Source organism: Poecilia reticulata, chromosome 2 (genome assembly GCF_904066995.2).
Source record: "Poecilia reticulata chromosome 2, P_reticulata-male-v2, whole genome shotgun sequence".
Lineage (NCBI taxonomy): Eukaryota > Metazoa > Chordata > Actinopteri > Cyprinodontiformes > Poeciliidae > Poecilia > Poecilia reticulata.
Window position 1 is genome coordinate 35,058,126 of NC_088831.1, and position 19,148 is coordinate 35,077,273.

The following is a 19,148-nucleotide window of genomic DNA, read 5'->3' on the forward strand; positions in this document are numbered from 1 at the left end:
TCTGTTTAAAGCTGCAGCATCTAACCTAAAAAAATACATTTTACATACATATTAAAACTTTCGCTGTCCTAACATGAGACGGATAATCTCTAAAAAAAATAATCGATCTCCTCCCTGCTCTGCATAATTACTCCGCTCAGTCAGAAACAGCCAATCAGAACTAGCAGTAATCAGCTAGCCGCCATGCTATCAGGAAGTTTTCATTCAGTAACTCAGGATTGTTTATTGTAATGGATCCTGTATTTGCCTTTGAATGTTAAGTTTTATACTTGAATTTTTTTGGCAATGTTGAGAAGTTTTATTTTGGCTCTTTGCATTATTTAGCCTCTTCAGAGCCTTCATGTGTTTTCAGTCTGTTAAAGATAGTATTACTGATAGCAGTACAATTTGCACAATGCCTGTTTTGTTTAGTTTTCTTCTTGGAAAAGGTTATTAAAAACAAGTTTTTGTCTAAATTAAGGTGAATTCATGGTTCCTTTTTCCACATAATGTAACCGGTAGTGTTTATGATAAAAAATAATAATAATAATTATGTGATCGGTATCGGTGATCGGTATCGGTGATCGGCCCTCATGGGTGATCGGTATCGGCAGGAAAAAACCTGATCGGCACATCTCTAGTAAAAACTTTATTTTTTATTTTTTACTGTTCACATGAAATAACCAGTCGAAAAAAAATGTGTAGTGATATTAATTTTAGGAATAAGGGTAATTTGGAGATTATTTATTCAAATTGTATTATTCATTCTTCAGTAGGATTAGAAAATAATTTGTATGATTACTGAAAAAATAACGAATGTTAAAAAAGTACCTTTTTTCTTCTTGATCTCTTCTCTGGGTATGTAGATGGGCTCTTTGCGGACAGGTTTGCGTTCAGGCGTGCAGATGCGTCCTTTAGCTCGCCCTCCTTTAGTTTTGGGTTTGACAGATTTTTCTTGTTTTTCCATACTTCTTTGTTTTGTCAGACTACTCTGTACGACAGCCGGTTTCTTAACTGGACTGGGCACCTTGGGTAAAAGTTCAATTTGCTCCGTTGCCATACTCCTATCATCATCTAGTAGACAAGACACGGAAAAAAAAAACATCACCTGGTTAGAAACAGCAGCAGGAAAAGGGACTGGGTTACATACTATAATATGATATACATTTTAAATGATATTACCTTGTGTGTCTACCCAGGAGCTGTCAAGGATGGAGTCATCAACTGTAGTTTCATCTCTGTCGTAGCTTTCTGACCGTCCCTCTGTTTCTCTGGTCTGAGCTTCCTGTGCTGGGGATGCAGGGGTTTCAGGAACTTCCCCTACCTCCTCAAGGCTGGCTGCCTCCAAATCTGCTTCCTCAGCCAGCTCTATAGATTCATCATCTTCTGCCTCTTCTTCTTCTTCTTTCCGTGCACCAACACAAAGGGCTTCAGCCTCAGGTGGAGCAGAGAAACGAACACTGTGACCAGGTTCTTCGGCTTCATCGATGGTTTGCACCACTGTGATGAAATCGTCTTCAACCATCACCACAGATTCAATTGCAGCGTGAGTCTCTAGTATCTCTTTTGTCACCTCTACTTCTGCATTCTCCTTTTTAGGCAGATTTCCTTCAGCAAGATTTATGGAGACATTTTCTGTCTGCTGCATTTCTTTGGCTTCTACTGGCTGGTCTGAAACTATTTTGTCCATTTCAGCCAGTTTCTCTTGTTCTTTCTCCTTGTTGAGTTCCATCTCCATCTTTTCCATCTCCTCCTTCTCTCTTACTTCCCTCTCCATCTTTTCCTTTTCCATCTTCTCTTTCAGTTCCTGCTCTGCTCTCTCTTTTTCCATTCTTTCATTCATTTCTCTTTTCTCTCGTTCCATTTGTTCTTTCACTTTTTCTTCCCTCTCCATCCTCTCCCTCTCTTCCAATTCCTCCCTCTCCTTTTCTTCTTTCTTCTTCCTCTCCCTCTCTTCTATTTCTTTCCTCTCCCTCTCTTCCATTTCTTTCCTCTCCCTCTCTTCTTTCTCCTTCCTCTCTCTCTCTTCTATTTCTCTCCTCTCCTTTTCTTCTTTCTCCTTCCTATCTCTCTCTTCTTTTTCCTTCATCTCCAATTCTTCTTTATCTTTTCTCTCCCTCTCTTCTCTTTCTACCCTCTCTTTCTCCTCCCTCTCTTTCTTCACTCTCTCCTCCATTTCTTTCATCTCCCTCTCCTCTCTTTCTTTATGTTCTTTCTCCAGTCTTTCTGTCAACTCTTTCTCATGCCTTTCTGTCTCTTCCTTCAGTATCCTTTCCACCTCTTCTTTCTCCCTTCTCTCTTGTTCCTCTCTTTCTTTGAATTCTGCTTCCTTCTTCATTCTTCTCTCTTCCTCGTCTTTCTTTATTCGCTCAGCTGCTTCCCTTTCTTGGTCTTCCTTCATTTTCCTCTCTTGTTCATCCCTTTCATCTTTGTTTACTCCTGACACAGGCGAAGCTGCTCTTTTGGGTGAACCGTATAATTCTCTTTGCTTAAGTTTGGAGGGTGAGAGTACTGGGGAAAGCAGTTTGTCATCATCAATGTTGCTCTCCACAGATGAAGTAGGTGATGTTTTCACAGGCCTGGCAATGCGGTCCTTGGCCATGCCAGTCAGCTGGTAAACATCCTCAGCATCCACCTCTTCGTAGGCCTCTTGGTGCACGAGCTTCACTTTCTCCCGGAGCTCCTGGAGTTCCCTCTCCTCCTCAAGACTTAGAGGCCTGTCCTCCATCTCCAGCTTGCGGATCTGCCTCTCATAGTCGGCGATCTCGGTTTCTGATACTGAACCTTCGCCACTGGCTTGGCGTTCGGTCTCACTCGTTGACCTCTCTCCTTCCTCTAGAGTCACGGTGACAGTTGGTGTCACAAAGAGCTCACTAAGCTGACCAAAAGGAGTCTCACTTACACATTTTGCTGGATGATCATTTGAATCGTATTTTCTGCTTTCTTCAAGTGAATCATTTCTTTCCCCTTGGCTTTTGTCATCCCTCTCATAAACATCGACACCTCCAAATGACAAAGTCTTGTCTTCCAAGGATGTATCTCTTACTGCTAATTTTCTTGCCTGTTCAGCCACTTTCTCCTCCAAGACAGAAGGGGTAAAAACTTGTCCACAGGTGTTTGTAGGGCTGAGGACATCTGCAGGGGATGGCATAGGCCCTGAATATTCACTGAACACACAATACCCCATCTCTTCCAGTTGACTATCACTTTTTCTTATACCAGGACTCAGCTCCCCTGAAGTCATACTAGCGAGAGGATCATCAGTGAAGATAGGAACATCATCTTTGAGTGGCTTCTTCTGGATTATTTCAGGGTCTGTGTTTTCTGAAGCCAGCCTGGACCGGGTACCAGCAAGGTCTAGCATCTCTGGCAAGTCCTGTGTCATCACTGAACCATTTTTGTAAGGGCCTTTATTTGGCTTGGGTGATTCAGGAGATTCAGGTTCTGGACTGACCTTTAATGGTGGTTCAGCGGTTCTTGGAGGGGAAGAGGAATCCGATGTGACAGAAGCAGCAGTCTCCAGAATCAGAGGAGGAAATGACGGAGGCTTATCTACGCAGGGTGTAGAAACTGGAAGGTAGTCAGCCGACTCGTCAAGACTTCCACTTGTATATGACATGATGTCTGTGGCCAGTGGGGTGAAGTTTCTTTGCCTGCCTTGTCCACTCTGATCTGTTGTTCCAATCGTGATGTTGAGTGAATAACTCCTCTGCTCTAAGGCGAGTTTACCGGGTGAAAGCCTGCATTCATTACTTCTATCAGGAATTGCAAACATGTCTGTATCTCCAGGTGGAGCCATTTTTATTCCAGGTTTATCCTTAGCTTCTGCCAGTGTGCTGTAGCTGACTTCTTGGGACTTGGAATCATCTGTATTTGTTTTTTCACCAGATCGACTCAGTTCATAATAACCCTCGCCCTTACATTCTGTACCTTCCTCGGCCTCCATAGTTGAGGTTTCAAAGTATGCCGACATGCCTGATTTGTCTCTGGCCTCTCTAGTCGTGTCTCCTGCCTGAACTTTAACTCCCATCGAAGAGAAGTCAGAAGGAGCAGTGATGCTGCTGAACTCCACCACCTCCACCGATGGCTGTTTTTCTGACACTGTGATTGGCTCCCCATACGTGGGCTGAAGTGTGAGAGATCTGACTGGTTCTTTGGCTTGGATTTGAACATCTGGAGGCACAAAAGATGGCATATCCATGGTCGGGCTCTCCGGTACAACTCGTTCACCAGCAAAGAAACCTTGCATCTGAGGCTCAAAAAACTCCTCAGGGCGCTTTTCTGATCCAATGCTGTCAGGGCTCATCGACTCACTGTCCTGCTTGTCTGCATCCATCTTCAAAGCTGTAAAGATATCTGTAAGTTGACTGTTTCTATCACAAATGAAAAAAATATTGCTTTAGCATGCTATGAACAAGGATCGTTTGAAAGCCGGTCACTGGGAAAGCTTGCACACAACCAGGCAAAGCTCTCCTTTGGAAACTTACAGCACAAATACAGCCATCACTGAAGAGGTACGGCAAGATTAAGGGTCCACCATGTCACAGATGGATGAAAGACATGAGATGGAGTGTGACGGAGTCGGCGTGAGGCAACTGTAATGCTGATTTATGGGAAAACAGTTATAAGAGATGGGAGGAGTACCCATGCATCAAAACCAACTATAAGGGATACAGCATTTCTGTCATTCGTTGAAAATCATCGCTACACTTTAAGATAAAAGTTATAAATCATAAATCTGTTAGAGCATCTTATGGAACTTTGGTAACGTAATGTAATTTTCTCATCTAAGAAACAAACATCCCAAGAATGACAGAGAAATGCTATATGTCACTCACTAACGGTGAGGAAAAAAGCAAATTAATATAATCTTTGCTTTTTTGATGATGATAAAATTGCAAATATACATATGGTTCAACAAACACCTGTATCACACTGAGCAAGACACTCCAAACACAGCTCCCTTATAAACTCTCTGTACTGAGACTGGTGATTAAAAATGCAATGCATGTTCTATCTACTGCGATTCATGGTAACATTAAATGTGCAGCACTGGCATACCAGCACCAAGCCATTATGTCTGAACATAATGAGAGACTAGTAAGCTTATAAGCTGGGGAAATAAAAAAGAAAAAGCACGGATATGTTTAGCGTCACTTCACATCATTATACCAACACGAAATGGCCGGCCCCAAAAACTACATCAAGTAAATAAAAAATTAAATAAAATAACACAAGCAAAGACACCACACAAGAAAACCAGGTTAATTTGAACAATGTGACTCTTTTCACCAACAAGCCTGTGTTGCCTTGCAGCCGCAGCAAAGCGCAGAGAGGATTATTTGCCATTCCAGTAGAATAATAATGCTTATGTTATTTGCTTCCTTTCTGACACGTCTTGCATTGTAATAGAGTGGCAAATGCAGTAACATGCAGACAGGGAGAGCAGAGGGCAGGACACACCTGTCTCATGGCTTTCCTCACCCTCTGCATCCTCCTCCTCCTCCTCCTCTTCCTCCTCTCTGTCCACAGAGCTTTCTGTGGCAGCACTAGCTGCCTCAGACTGCCCCAGGTCTACAACCTGTGCCTCATCTAAGGCCTCTGTCTGATCTAAGAGTTCAGCTTTGGGGCTGTCCGGCTCGGGCTCTTCCCCACTCCACTGCTGCTCATCAAGAGCTGCTTCGGACATTGCCGCCTCTGCACTCTCCTCCTCCTCCTCCTCCTCCTCTTCCACCTCTTCCTCCTCTTCCTCGTATTCAGCTGTAAGAGCCTCCATGGTCTCTTCTTCTCAAAAACAAGGTGAAAGGGGGGACACAATAAGACTACAGGCAACACAGACTTGGGTTATGTAAGAACATAACTTATGAGGGGATACTTTCAGCTCTGTAAGAAGGTGCCCAAACAGTTAGCTTTTTCACACAAAAACAGTGAGAACATGGAGTTTTAATTTAGAGGGATCTTGAGTGAGTGTTTAAAATAATTAACTATTTTATCACATACTTTGTGACTTGTATTTACATAAAAAAAGCCACTCTCTGAGGGAAACTAAAAAGGCCACAATCCAATTCATAAATAAGCCCAGATATTTTTACATGTAATAAACATAGTAAATTACATATTTCAATATGTACATTTTTGCGAGATATTGTAAAATAATCAAGCTACCGACTCCTTCAAAAATCTAACAGTTTTGTTGTTAATGATTTGCAGTCCATCGTGAAATAAGTGAAAACTGTCCCTGCTTCCCTTTAGATAAATTGCCATCTAATTGGTCAACCTGCACAGCAAATTAGAGTCAGGTTCATTTTTATTAATGGATCTTCCCCGTACAATAAACATTTTGGCACGAATGAATACTTATTTAATAATTCATCTTTAAAGTGGATTGTGTCACTTTAATATTGTCATCGATTCATTTTGGTGGGCCTTGACCACTGTTGTAGGTGAAAAGGATTCCCTCTCCATTTGAGATGAACATATAAAGGGGAGTGATAACGTTTATAAAAAGATATTTGCCCTGTGATGATTTAAATGTTTGGAATTGCACCATTAATAAATAACTAGAAAATAATAATGCTTCTTTACTTTTACTTTGGTCAGCTCCAGGATCTATGACTGAATCTTTGTGGGTAGAAAAAATGAACCTTTTTCAAAACACCTTTGTACACCTATTTTTATTTACTGAAATTAAAACTTGAAAATTCTGTTCATATTTGAAACGTAGAAAAAATACAGTTGGCATAGCTGCTTGTACAGTTAGTGATGGTAATCCACTAATTACCAACAAAACTTGTGAAAAACAGTTTGAGATGAGACCATTTTATCTCACATTTCTTTGCTTTCCACCACTTGTCACACCTATAGAGCCACATAAGTGAATCAGAAGCTATCTTTGAGCTACTTTTCCATTGTGAAGGCCCATGTAGTCCTCCTTTCACCTCTCATCAGTTTTAATAACTCAATATCCAATGAGGATTTCAGTCTAGACATGAAAGGATTATTTCGAGGTTCATTATTTAACTAGCAATACAACAGGCGATAATTTTCAGCAGTTTATGTGGTGTGCTTATGTTTATTTATGGCACTGTAAACCAACATGATCAAAAAAATTGACTTCTAAACTACTAAAACCTTGCAATATTTCCTTTTTAAGTAAGGTAGTAAGTAAGTTAAAAAAACAAACTCCAAAGAGCTTTACAATACAATCAATCATTCACTCATTCATTCATTCACACACAGGTAGGTTGAGTGTGTGTATATATGAATGGGTAAATGACTGATTCTAATAAATTCTATATACTGCTAACACTTAAAAGTGTCATTTAGGCTACATTTAATTTAGATTTTATAATGTCACTCATCTTGAAGTTGTTGTGGGGAAAGATTCAAATTCTGAGCCAGATGCAATAACAGTCTCAGATTTTGAACTACGTCTGAAGTGCATGTGAGCATGATGGAGCTGAAAGTCGTCCTTGTTGCCACACTGTAAGTGTTAAGTCTTTGTGATATGTATGTATGCACAGTACACCACAGTGAAAGAAACTGGGGTAATCTCAAGGAATGGACTACAGCACAAGACTGGAAAATGTTTGGCAAGGAGGGGAGGGGTGTGTGCATAGAGGATATGCACAGTTTCTCAGACAGTTATGGGAGCAATGGAGCTTAAGTCATGTCCTGAGAGTCAGCTTTGTGGGCAACAATGTTACTGATGAAAATGCTCACTGAGTGGCTCACAAAAACACATTGTCAGACTTTATACACATCACTGTTATGTACTAGAGTTAACAGCGGGGCAACCACAGCTAGCAACTGTTTCGGTTAAAATGAATGGCAAGAAAAAGTATGACTGGCAAATAAAAATGTCAGATTTTGAGTGGATGCACATCACAAAGGACACACAAACATCACACCAAGACAGACGAAGAGACGAACTGAAGGACGGAGAGACGGAAGGACAAAAAGAGGGTAGGAATGAAGGAAGAAGGTAGTATCACAGAAGGAAAACAACAAAGGAGGGAGGAGATGAGGGGAGAATGGCAAAGAGGAACCATGCGTGGTTCACCTTCAATCTGTCTAAAGGCCACGGCGTGCCCTGTGGGGCGAGCGCCCGAGTGCGTCCACTCTGGGCTGAACAATGGGTGCTCATAGTACTCCTCGTCGGAGTGGTAGGGGTCGTCCTCAGGCACGGAAACTGAGATGGAGGGGGCGAGGAACTTGCACCTCTCCCGAGAATTTTGGAAGCGGCGGAGAGGGCCCGCCTCCTCCTCATCCCCTACATCTACGAACAAGACAGACACAAGGAGAAGAACTGCAGGGAAATTTGGACACACAGACTGAAAGAGAGACAGTGAGAAGGAGGAATTGATAAAAGAAGAAAATGAAGAAAACACACAAAGAATGACCATCTTAAATGGATTTTATTAAATGACTTAATAGTTGCATTTCAAAGTCCAGACAGTTTTGCTAACTATAAACACTTTGCTGCACCATTTGCAGCACAGGCAAGCACCAAAACGTTTATAGAAGTCCTCCTATTTTTATTGCGGTTATTTAGTTGGGAAAAAATCTCATGAGAAGACAAAAAGCAGGCGCCACATATTGGCAGCCGAGTGGCATAGGGTGTTACCAATTCACAATAATAATGTTATGTAATGCTTATTTGGCGGAGATGCCATAAAAGTCTTTTCTATCTTACTATTCCAACTATAGATGCGGGACTTTAGCTTGAATGTGTGCTGTAGTAAGCTGAAACACAGACAGAGTTTACAGCAACACATCAACTGGATCTGGCATTAAATGAAAAATGAATATTCAAAATATCTTGTGAAGTCTACTGATAGGTATATGTGGTACTCGTGGCCTCTATCTCTTCTAAAATCCAGGCAATTTTGTTCATATTTAAAGCATCATGAAGACTTTGAAAGCCAAATACCAGGTGGACATAACCCAAATACCTGGAAACTGAAAATGTGTTGTCAATGGGTCTCTTAATGTCATATTGATCCAAAGCACATTGTCAAAAGTTGTAGAAGAAGAGTAAGGATTGTGCCAAACAGAGGTTGTTCAAATGGAAAATAAGTTCTTCACCTTATATGATTTTGTAGCAAAACCTAATCATTAAATTAGTCTTTAATTTCTTTATATCTGTAATAGGAAATAAAGAAATTCATAAGGCTGAGTAATAGGTCGTGCTAAATTTAACGCTAAGTTTAACTTGGGCAAACTGTGGACATTTAGATTATTTTTAATAGAGGGTCTAGCCTGTTCTTGTTTTAAGATGGGCATTTTTTTGCAGACAAAAAAGCTTCAGAACAAAACAAAAAAGAAAGATGTTTAGAAGAAGAAACAAAATACAAAATATTTAGTAGAAGAAAAGAATGTGAGAAAAAGCTTGGTAGAGGAGAACAGACACATAACACACACAGCAACAAGTGGACAAGCAACTCAAATGAATCAAAGCTTTGGGGGCCAGCCTTTATCTAGCTAAGACTATCAAAGAAGGCAACATTTGATGGAGACATCTGCTCCTTTCTACTATTATAGAACACAAATAAAAGACAGTTAACATTATCAGCAAGAGAGATTTTATTATTCAGTGAAGGACATATAACCAGAAAAAAGGCCTTTAGTCTGAACTGTAAAATGAACACAAAACATTTTCAAATATCTAAACCTTGATATTTTTCAGACCAGTCAAAAACAGTCAGCAACAGGTGCATCTAAATAAATTAGGGTGTCAGCAAAATGTAAATTTATTTTCAGTATTTTCATTTAAAAATGAAAACAACATAATCTGTTTTGATAATCATGGATACATTAAAATTTAGTTTCTCAGATAATTGGATGATATAATATTGTACCAATAAACAGATTTTGTAAACAGAAATATTTTCTTATTGTTTCCTCGACTATGGGGAAGACGGCTGACTTGACAGTTGTCCAGCCAAAAATCACTGACACCTTCCACAGCCACAAAATATCCTCGCTAAAGAAGCTGGTTATTTAAAGAGTGTCGTGTCCGTTAGAAAGTTGGGTGAATGGAAACTGTGTTCTAGAAAAAAGCATGCGTGCAACAGGGACAAAATCTGCAACCTTGCAAGACTTGTGCAGGAAAGGCTATTCAAGAGTTTGTACTGTAGGTGATTCACAATGTGGGCAGCAGCTGGAGTCAGCCCTTCAAGAGCAATCACACACAGTTGTATGAACCATCATAGTTCTTACGTAATCAGATTCTGAACAAGACAAGGGGAGAAGCATTTTAACTCATTCAGAATATCCATGTCTCAGATTGTAGAGCAAGAGTGGAGGGGGGCTGAATCAGACTTTCTTTGAAATCTAATGAGGTTTCCATTGTCAGTGATTATTATTGAGAGCCATGTCAGCTTCTGGTCCTCTGTGTTTCCTTTAGTCTAGAGCAGTCGTTCTTAACTTTTTTTGAGGTACCGAACTCCCCAGTTTCATATGCGCATTCACCGAACCCTTCTCATTCCTATCCCCCATTCCCCTGCCGACACACAGAATACTTTGCGGTATTCTGATTAAGTAAAGTAATTATTTGCTGTGTTACCACCCCCACGCCACTAGAGGCAGTAGCAACCCTGAAAAGATGCGACTAAGGAGCAGATTTAGACTATAGAATTTGGTAAAAACTGTGATTTTTGCTGAAGTAATTAAAGACACAAGTTCAAATTCATGCTGAGAGTGGAACTCCTTCAACCTGGGCTCCTCCGCAGCTTTGATTGGCGGGGCGTCATCACGACTTTACACAAGTGTGTCTTTATCTCCGCGGCAAAGACTCCGCCGAACCCCTGGGGTTCGATCAAACCCAGGTTAAGAACCACTGGTCTAGAGTCATTCCCACAGTATATTTTACGAGCTTCTGATAAAGCTACCTGAACACATTAGATGCGCCAGAAAATGATCACATCCATGCCATGACGCACTGAAGCAGTAATTTAAGAGGAGCTCCTACAAAGTATGGAATGCATATACTGTGCAATAACCAGACAGACCTCTTAAAAGGTGTTCTGTGTTAAAAATACTTTTTTCTCAGCTCTTATTTAATATTATTTTCTGAAAAACAGAATAAAATTTCACTTTTTTATTTTACCATCTCATTAAATTCTAATTTATTGAGATCCACCTATGTAATTTTTTGTTTTTGAATCATTTATCTGCAATTTTCAAGTTTTAGGAGCACTTTTTACTGTCACAAAAATTAAGCATACTCTCACTGGTCTATGTGTCAAAGTGGAAAGAAAACAGCTAATAATAGCACTTCATTTAATAGTAGTTACTTTTTTGACAACAGTTTTCCTTATGTTCCAACAGCAGAAGGTAACTACAACTTTATAACTATACAATTTAATTGCACTGATTTAATTTTGTTTGACATTTTTTAATTCCAACGGTTCAGTTATTCCTTTAGATATTTAGGTTTATATTGGATATTTTGTTGACTAGAGAGCTAATTTCTGACTTATAAACTACAGCCACACACACAAAAAATAAGACAGACAAAAGACAATGAGCAGAAAACCCAATGGCCAAAGACATGCAAAACATAAATTAATCAAAGGAACAACTAACAGGAAGTTGAAGGGTTACCTAATATGGTTGATTTTAGTGTGTGGGAAGACTGACATGTACAGCTTAAAAAATGGGTTTTGGATGAAGAGGATCATATAAGAGGACTATACCTGTACCAACACAGTCTACATGCAGGTGGAAGTCTCTTTCACTCTGGATGGACGATGGCAAAAATGAAGGTTTTCAGGATGACTATGTTCCAGGCATAGGATGGTGGAGAGGTGGTGAGATATTACAGGAAATGTATGACAGGAGAAAGAAGAACATGATGTTGCTTTTCACAGCTCGGTTTTGGCTTACTCAACACGCATCATAGTGTTGTTTGTCCCACTGGAGACTGGGAGAAACCCTTGTGTGAGGGGGTAGTGCATATACACAACCCCAACAGGTACAGTCAACGGAAAGAAGGAGACCGCACTCTAGTTTAATAGAAGTATGCACTCTTTATTCTTGGCCTACCTTGCTCCAAGGGACCAAAGTGTTCAGCTGCAGGTGAAGGGGGTGGAGAGGGAGGCAAGTTGGTGGTATCTTCAACTGTAGAGAGGCATTTTGAGAAGATGAGTCAAGCATACAGCAACATAAATCCAATGAAGATGATAGATTGAAAGAATAAGCTCATGCAGGACATAAAAACCCATGGCAAGAAAAAAGCAGATTTTTGAAGTCTATCTTCCTTTCCAAGTTAGGTGCTTAAAATGGATGATTGTTTACTCTGTACATGCATATTCTCCTAATAATATAAGATTCTAAGGTGGCATGAACAATGCCTTGCAAAAGCATATACAGATCCAGAACCTTTGTATAATTTTGACAAAATGCATACCCACATTTCAATGAATTATATTTGGGTTTAAAATGATATAAAGGGAAGGAAAACATTAAAAGAATTGGTACGAAAGCCTTAAACATTTTTATGAGATTATTAGTAAACAAGCAGCATTGTGAACCAAAAACACGGCCAACAGGTCAAGGATAAATCGATGGAAACATGTAAACCTGGTTTAGGTTTCTAAAACAATATCCCAAAGTTTGAACTGGCAGTTTACTCATCTCAAAACATCACATATACCCATCCACCAACATATTACTCAGAGAGGCAGTCAGGAATGTATTGTGACTCTGGAGGAGCTGCAGAGATTCTGCAGCTCAGAGGGGATAACTTGTTAACAGGAGAGCTATTAGATCTGAACTCTACAAATCTGTTCCTCATGGAAGAGTGGGAAGTAGAAAGGCACTATGAAAAGAAATCCATAAAAAAATTGAGCCATGTAGGGGACAGAGCAGTCATGTGAAAAGTGCTCTGGTCAGATGAAACCAAAATGAACCTTTTGGAATGCATGTAAAATGCTGTGTGTGATTAAAAAAAAAAATGCATTGCATATCAACCAGAGCAACACCTCGGGGTGCTTTTTCTTAACAGGGAGTTGAGAAAAGATAGATGGAGTTAAACTCAGGGCAATCCTGAAAAAATACCCATCAATGTTTATGAACAGAGATTCAAAAGAAGTTGAGATCAAAGCATAATCATAAATCAGAAATGGACCAAAGTCCAGCCCCGGATTAAATCCAACTGAGTAGCCATTATCTTGCAAAACAGAAAAAACATTCTCAGAAAAAAAACAACAACACAGGAATAAAAGCTTGCAAGTGGTTTTACAAGGCACTGACTCCAGGTTTCCAATGACAAAAGTATGCTACAGCTTTCAAGATCGAATTTACAAACAGCTTGTAAACTGCGTATCACTTTCTTTATACTTCACTACTCTTTTTCAGTCTATTACATCAAATCCCAGTAAATTTATTAAAAGTTTGTAGCTGTAATGAGAAAAACTGAGGCGTATGTAACGCTCTGCAAAGCACTGACAAAGATTCTACTACAACATATTGTAGATGAACCTTTGAACTTCAGGTGTGAAAACTGCTGACTCAAAGCTGCCTCAGTAGGTCTTTGAATCCCTGGATAGTTGCCGGCAGTGTGTCCTAACCCTTATTCAACGCTAGCTAGCAGAGACTCCAGTTCTGTGAGACAAATACACAAGATTTTTTTTTTCCTCTTCCTACTTCATGTAGCACTTATGCCAGTATTGGGATCGGCATCTCACCTGACGGCAGCCGCTGAGTCTCCTGTTCTCCCTTTAGCACCGCCACTGCCTCTGCCGTCACTTCCTGCACAATCCGTGCCGAAACTTGCTCTGAAAATAGACAATCACGCAAACCCACAATGTAATTAAAATGTAATTTTAAATATATATATCATGGAATGAATGGGTAGAGATGAAAAATGAAGCTGAGATATTAAAACCATAATATTGTACTTGGCAGTTTTTAGCTGGATGACTTACAAGCATCCTTTCATAGATGGTAAGGGTGTTATTTAATTTAATAACATTAAATCTTAGAGAGGGGAAATGTAAAAAAAGAAAAAAAAGGCAAAAATAACCTCATTTTAGTATGAAATGTCCTCTTGGTGTCATAATGTAAAACCATCATCTTCAAAGAAAGGGAGTCAAGATAAGATTTGTAATGTCCCAAAACAAATTTATTTTTGATTTTGCTTATCTTAATTATAAGAAATACTACTGTTTTGTTTTCCAGCATGGAACAAAAGATAGAATCAAATAAATTATTTTACACCTTTAATAAAAGTAAATAAGTATTTGCTCTGATTGGGAAAAATATTAAATATTAAAAACTACTGGTAGGTCAGTGAAGCATAATCTCTTGGGTTTTTGTTATATGCTTAAATTGATGGCTTTCCTTTAGGCACACAAAACTCACCACAGTTCTCAGAGTAAACAGTAGATGCTGGTGCACAGATAATATGCATGTATTAAGCAACCGGCAGTAAAAGCATAATCTATAGAGGAAGTATATTCTTCAAAAGAAATTCCAACAACAAAGTTAGATTCTCAGCCCATATTCAACCAAATATATATTTGTTAAAATGAGGGTGTCTGTCTGAAGATGTGCATGACAAGCCAAGTTGGACATCAAAGCATTTCTTTACAGAAATTCTGTAAAGAAATATTGGTGCCTGTATGGATTTCTTCTGTTAATTGCTTTTGTTGACACAGTTGAGTAGCTATACTTTTTCATTATATAAGCAATTTGAACATCAGAGTTGTTTTTGACTAATGTAGTTCCAGAAAGAAGGGCAACATTTCATAACTCCTTCTTTAGGAAAGTGGGAAATAAACTGAGGCAGCTTACAACAAAGTCGAACCACCTTTGGATTTATGTTTATAAATGTCTTTGTGCATGTTTTTAAAAAAAAATCATGCACATAGCCTTGATTTGGAGTGGTTATAGGACTGAGTGTTTGATGTGATAGCTTTAAAATGCTGCTGTTTCAGAGTCTTTTTCTATTCAGCATCACCCACACACCAAACAATCTGGCAGCCATACACACTCCCACTATTACACACGCACACACTTCTTCCGGGAGCTTATAACGTTGCCCACTCACCAACTCAAAGCAGCCAGTTTCTCATTATCAATAGCAACAAATAATACATTTTCAGTGTTTCCAGGGAAAAATAATTTCTTCTAATAATAGACAAATTGTTCTTAAGTCAAGCCCACTCTGATTTTACACAAGGGTAAAAAATAAAAATAAAAACGGCTGAAAAAGCAGATTTGTGTGAATTGTTTTTCTTTCTTTGATATTTGTTTCCTTTTCTATTTTTATAAACTTGAATTTACGGTTTATGATCAGTAGTTTGCTTCTGTTTGAAGAATTTTCCCTCCGATTGTTTAAACTAAACCATTGTATTGGACACCAAATGATGTAGAGGTTTGTCAGTCAAAGATTAAAATGTTATATAAAAAAAAGAGGAGGTGTGGTGGGGGTGAATCAGTGTAACTGTTAAAACACACAGAAACAGAAAAAAACATATATGAGCTGCACTGGACTATAAGACACATTTACTTAGAAACAGTAAAAAGTGAGGGGAACCTTTTCCATGTTGATTTGGCCCAGTGACACATTGTGAGTTATCTGCTTTTTAACAAATTCTCCAGATTTGTCAACCCATAGGCCTAAAAAACAAGTCACGCCTGACTATAGGTTGCAGGACCAGGCAAACTATGAAAAAAGTGTGACTGGAAAATACAGTAATGCTCTGCACTCTACAACAAACTGAAGACTTGCACACTATGACCACTGCCTTTCAGTTTCCATTCTCTGAAAAATGATATAAGTAGTCTCAAAGTATGGCCAGCAGCCATCTCTTGTAAAAAAATTTTGAAGGTTATTTATGTTGATTTAGCTCCAGTGGTTTGATAATAATTGAAAGCTTGACAACATAAGCGGCCAATGGAGACAAGAGATGCAAATTCATGCAGTTGTCTAGAAAAGCAAGCCCTAATTTCCTGCCTCAGCGGTTCCAGACGTTATGTCAAAACAGCCGATTGTGTATCACTGGGTTTGGCCAGGTGATGTTTTTTTGAAAGCACTCTCAAAATCAGCTTTTTTGAACCACGAAACACATTATGTCAGTGAACAAAGCCAGCAGTATATAAACACAACGTATTTACATTTACTTCCGGGTAAGTGAACAGCTTAAAGCTCTTTGGAAGCTCTGAGTCAGCAATCACCACACAAAACATACGCTCAAATCCACATTCAAGGTCTGCAAGGGCACAGGGAGGACATGAGAGATCTCAGGTTTGATAGCAGCAGGCAGCCAACATGTATAAGCCTACTGGTTGCTACAGCAACAGACCAGAGTCACCGTCTCTGGCCCATCTGTATGTCAGAGGCAAGACACATGTCACAGGATGTACAATGCTTACGAGTATCCAGCTACCACTGCTAGAACATATATAACATTTTAAATCAGTTGTTATTTTGTATGTGTTGATAGCTTTTTTAAAAATATATAAATACTTAACACTAATTTAGTTTGGAGTTATTCAAATGCAGGTATTTTGTTTGTAATTTGCATAATCAGGCAAAACATTGAAACATGAATTTTGTTTCCAGTGCTAACACTTTCAAAACCACTTAATTGATGACACTGACCTGCTATGGACAAGGCACATCACCAGTGTTAGATGTCCATCAACATAAATGTTCTCAATTACTCCCTAACAAAAGACCTACACTGGTTGCATGTGTGCGGTGCGAGAAATGAGAGGAAAGTAAACATATTTTAAAGAGATAAAAAAAATATCTTGTTGTGTGATTGAAATGATGGAGAATCTAAATCATAACGGATTTAATTACCAATACCAATTAAAATCAATTGGTAGATTGTGCTTTGTGCCTATGAGATGGACTACTTTGATACAACTTTTTATATATATATATATATATATATATATATATATATATATATATATATATATATATATATATATATATATATATATATATATATATATATATATATATATATATATATATATAAATGGTGAAACAATAGGAATTGTATCTCTTGTAAGTAGTTAGATCAGAGTTTGGGAGCCAGAATTGAGGTAGGCTTGGTGGAAACAGACAGCTGTGTACCATCCATGACACAATCTATTGAAATGATTGAAAAATTAACCAATGAAAGAAAATGTTTCCACTCTTTCATACCATTAACAAACTCTGAGTTGCCATCACTCATACTAATTACATGAGAGTGGTGACACCTAATTAAGTTGAGAAAAAATTATTTCTCCCTCTAGTCATGATTACAGTCTGACTAACTGTCTAAAAGTCTTATATATACCCATCCATCCATCCATTTTCTTACACCCTTGTCCCTAAGGGGGCCGGGAGGGGGGCTGGTGCCTATCTCCAGCTAACGTTCCGGGTGAGAGACGGGGTCACCCTGGACAGGTCGCCAGTCTGTCGCAGGGCAACACAGAGACACACAGGACAAGCAACCATGCACACACACACTCACACCTAGGGACAATTTGGAGAGGCCAATCAACCTAACAGTCATGTTTTTGGACTGTGGGAGGAAGCCGGAGTACCCGGAGAAAACCCACGCATGCACAGGGAGAACATGCAAACTCCATGCAGAAAGACCCCAGGCCGGGAATCGAACCCAGAACCTTCTTGCTGAAAGGCAACAGCTCTACCAACTGTGCCACTGTGCAGCCACGCTATATAATTTATATCTAAAGAAATGAGTGAACCTTAATTGTATCACATGGTAAACTTACCTAATCATGAAATATGAATACATGAAAGGTAACTAACAACAAAATGTTGAATAACTATTATAAAAGAACCTTCAAATTATTTAACAGACTTCAGCGTTTACTGGTCAGGACCATTCAAGGTGAAGTTGATCAGTTTCCCTTCAAATCTCTACAAATTATATTACATATTGTTACTGCAAAAGACATTCTGGGTTGCATTTCCTTCCTGATTTTATTGTTGCCTTCTAAAAGATTGAGATTGTCTTTGTTTATTTAGGTTTACTGTCCAAAATGAACAAACAGATCATTTATTTTGCAAGTAAGATATCAATGGATTTCTTTTTGTTTTTGAGAAACATTAAGATTGTGCTTACATCAGCTAAATCACATACAAATCAGTCAAAGTAAATCCTTCATACTCCCAAATGCATGCACCCCAAACTCTCTCTAGCTGTCCTTCTTTCTCATTAACTAACTCTGTTTCTTCCTCCTTCTTTTCTCCTTTTTTTTTCTGGCCACTCATAACATGGCTGACTGACTTTTTCAACTTTCTTTCAAAGGAAAGTCAAGAGGACAATTTTGTGCTTCACTGGTTCTCACGGCGACTGAGGAGCTTTTCAGGGGGAGAGAGGGTCTAGTGAGAACCAACATCAGCCCTTCTGTCACCCGCCCTGCCCCACTTAGCCCTCACTCTGCCCTGCTCTGAGGAGATGCTAATGAAATGCGACGAGATGCAAAGCAGACAAACAGCTTCACATGCCGCTGCTGAAGTGGTGTGTAAATGTTATTCATATAATGCTGATAAACAGCTTAAAACTATTATTACAAATAATTGAATGTGAAAGATGACTTTGTTTTGAAACTGAAATTATTTGTAAGCAGTCACCAGTCATTTGCAACACCTTGCAAAGACGGCGTTGTGGCTGTAACATTTTCTAATGTTACAGCCAGAAACTTGAGTTTATTTTACAAAATAATCCAAATTTGCAAAGATACTGGCATCTACATAATTGAACAGGTAGGGGGTGAAAGTATTATTCAGAGAATCAACCAAGAATCCCAAGTGAACTTCTGAGGTTGGAGAATCTTTTAGCTATGCAGTAGACAAATCTGGCCTTTATGACGCAATTGCATTTTGAAAAAAGACACATTAGTAACGGTTACTCTCTGAAACACTGTAATCATCATTAAGAGCTGGTATCTGCAAAAACCCCAATAATGGAGACAAGAGATGTAAAATTAGCTCTTTGTCAGCACATACTAAATTCCTTTGTCTGTGGCAAGCTGGAGTTAAAAAGAACAAAAGTTTTGAGAAAATGGTAGGGGAACTGTTGCCATAGTTGCACTACTGGCACCGCTGGTTGCCAGTCTGGTCTTCTGGGTGTGAGTGAAGACAGGGTTTGGCCAGAACAGAGAAATACTTTATGTGTTAATTACGGCGT

The 19,148-nt window shown here is 39.1% G+C and overlaps 1 protein-coding gene across 6 annotated transcripts in view; it reads right to left on the minus strand.

Moving 5' to 3' along the window:
* The window catches only part of map2 (microtubule-associated protein 2), an 84,425-nt gene that overhangs the window by 18,793 nt on the left and 46,484 nt on the right, over positions 1–19,148 (minus strand). For 3 of the 6 annotated variants that reach the window (XM_081604456.1, XM_081604453.1, XM_081604445.1), the window contains exons 5-10: positions 13,671–13,760; positions 12,028–12,102; positions 8,042–8,257; positions 5,443–5,763; positions 1,162–4,323; positions 811–1,053 (exon numbers count right to left, since the gene is read on the minus strand). In XM_081604456.1, coding sequence (XP_081460582.1) covers positions 811–1,053; positions 1,162–4,323; positions 5,443–5,763; positions 8,042–8,257; positions 12,028–12,102; positions 13,671–13,760 — 4,107 coding nt within the window. The remainder of the gene's footprint in view (positions 1–810; positions 1,054–1,161; positions 4,324–5,442; positions 5,764–8,041; positions 8,258–12,027; positions 12,103–13,670; positions 13,761–19,148) is intronic. The other 3 variants (XM_081604459.1, XM_081604462.1, XM_081604464.1) reach the window with 3 other exon arrangements.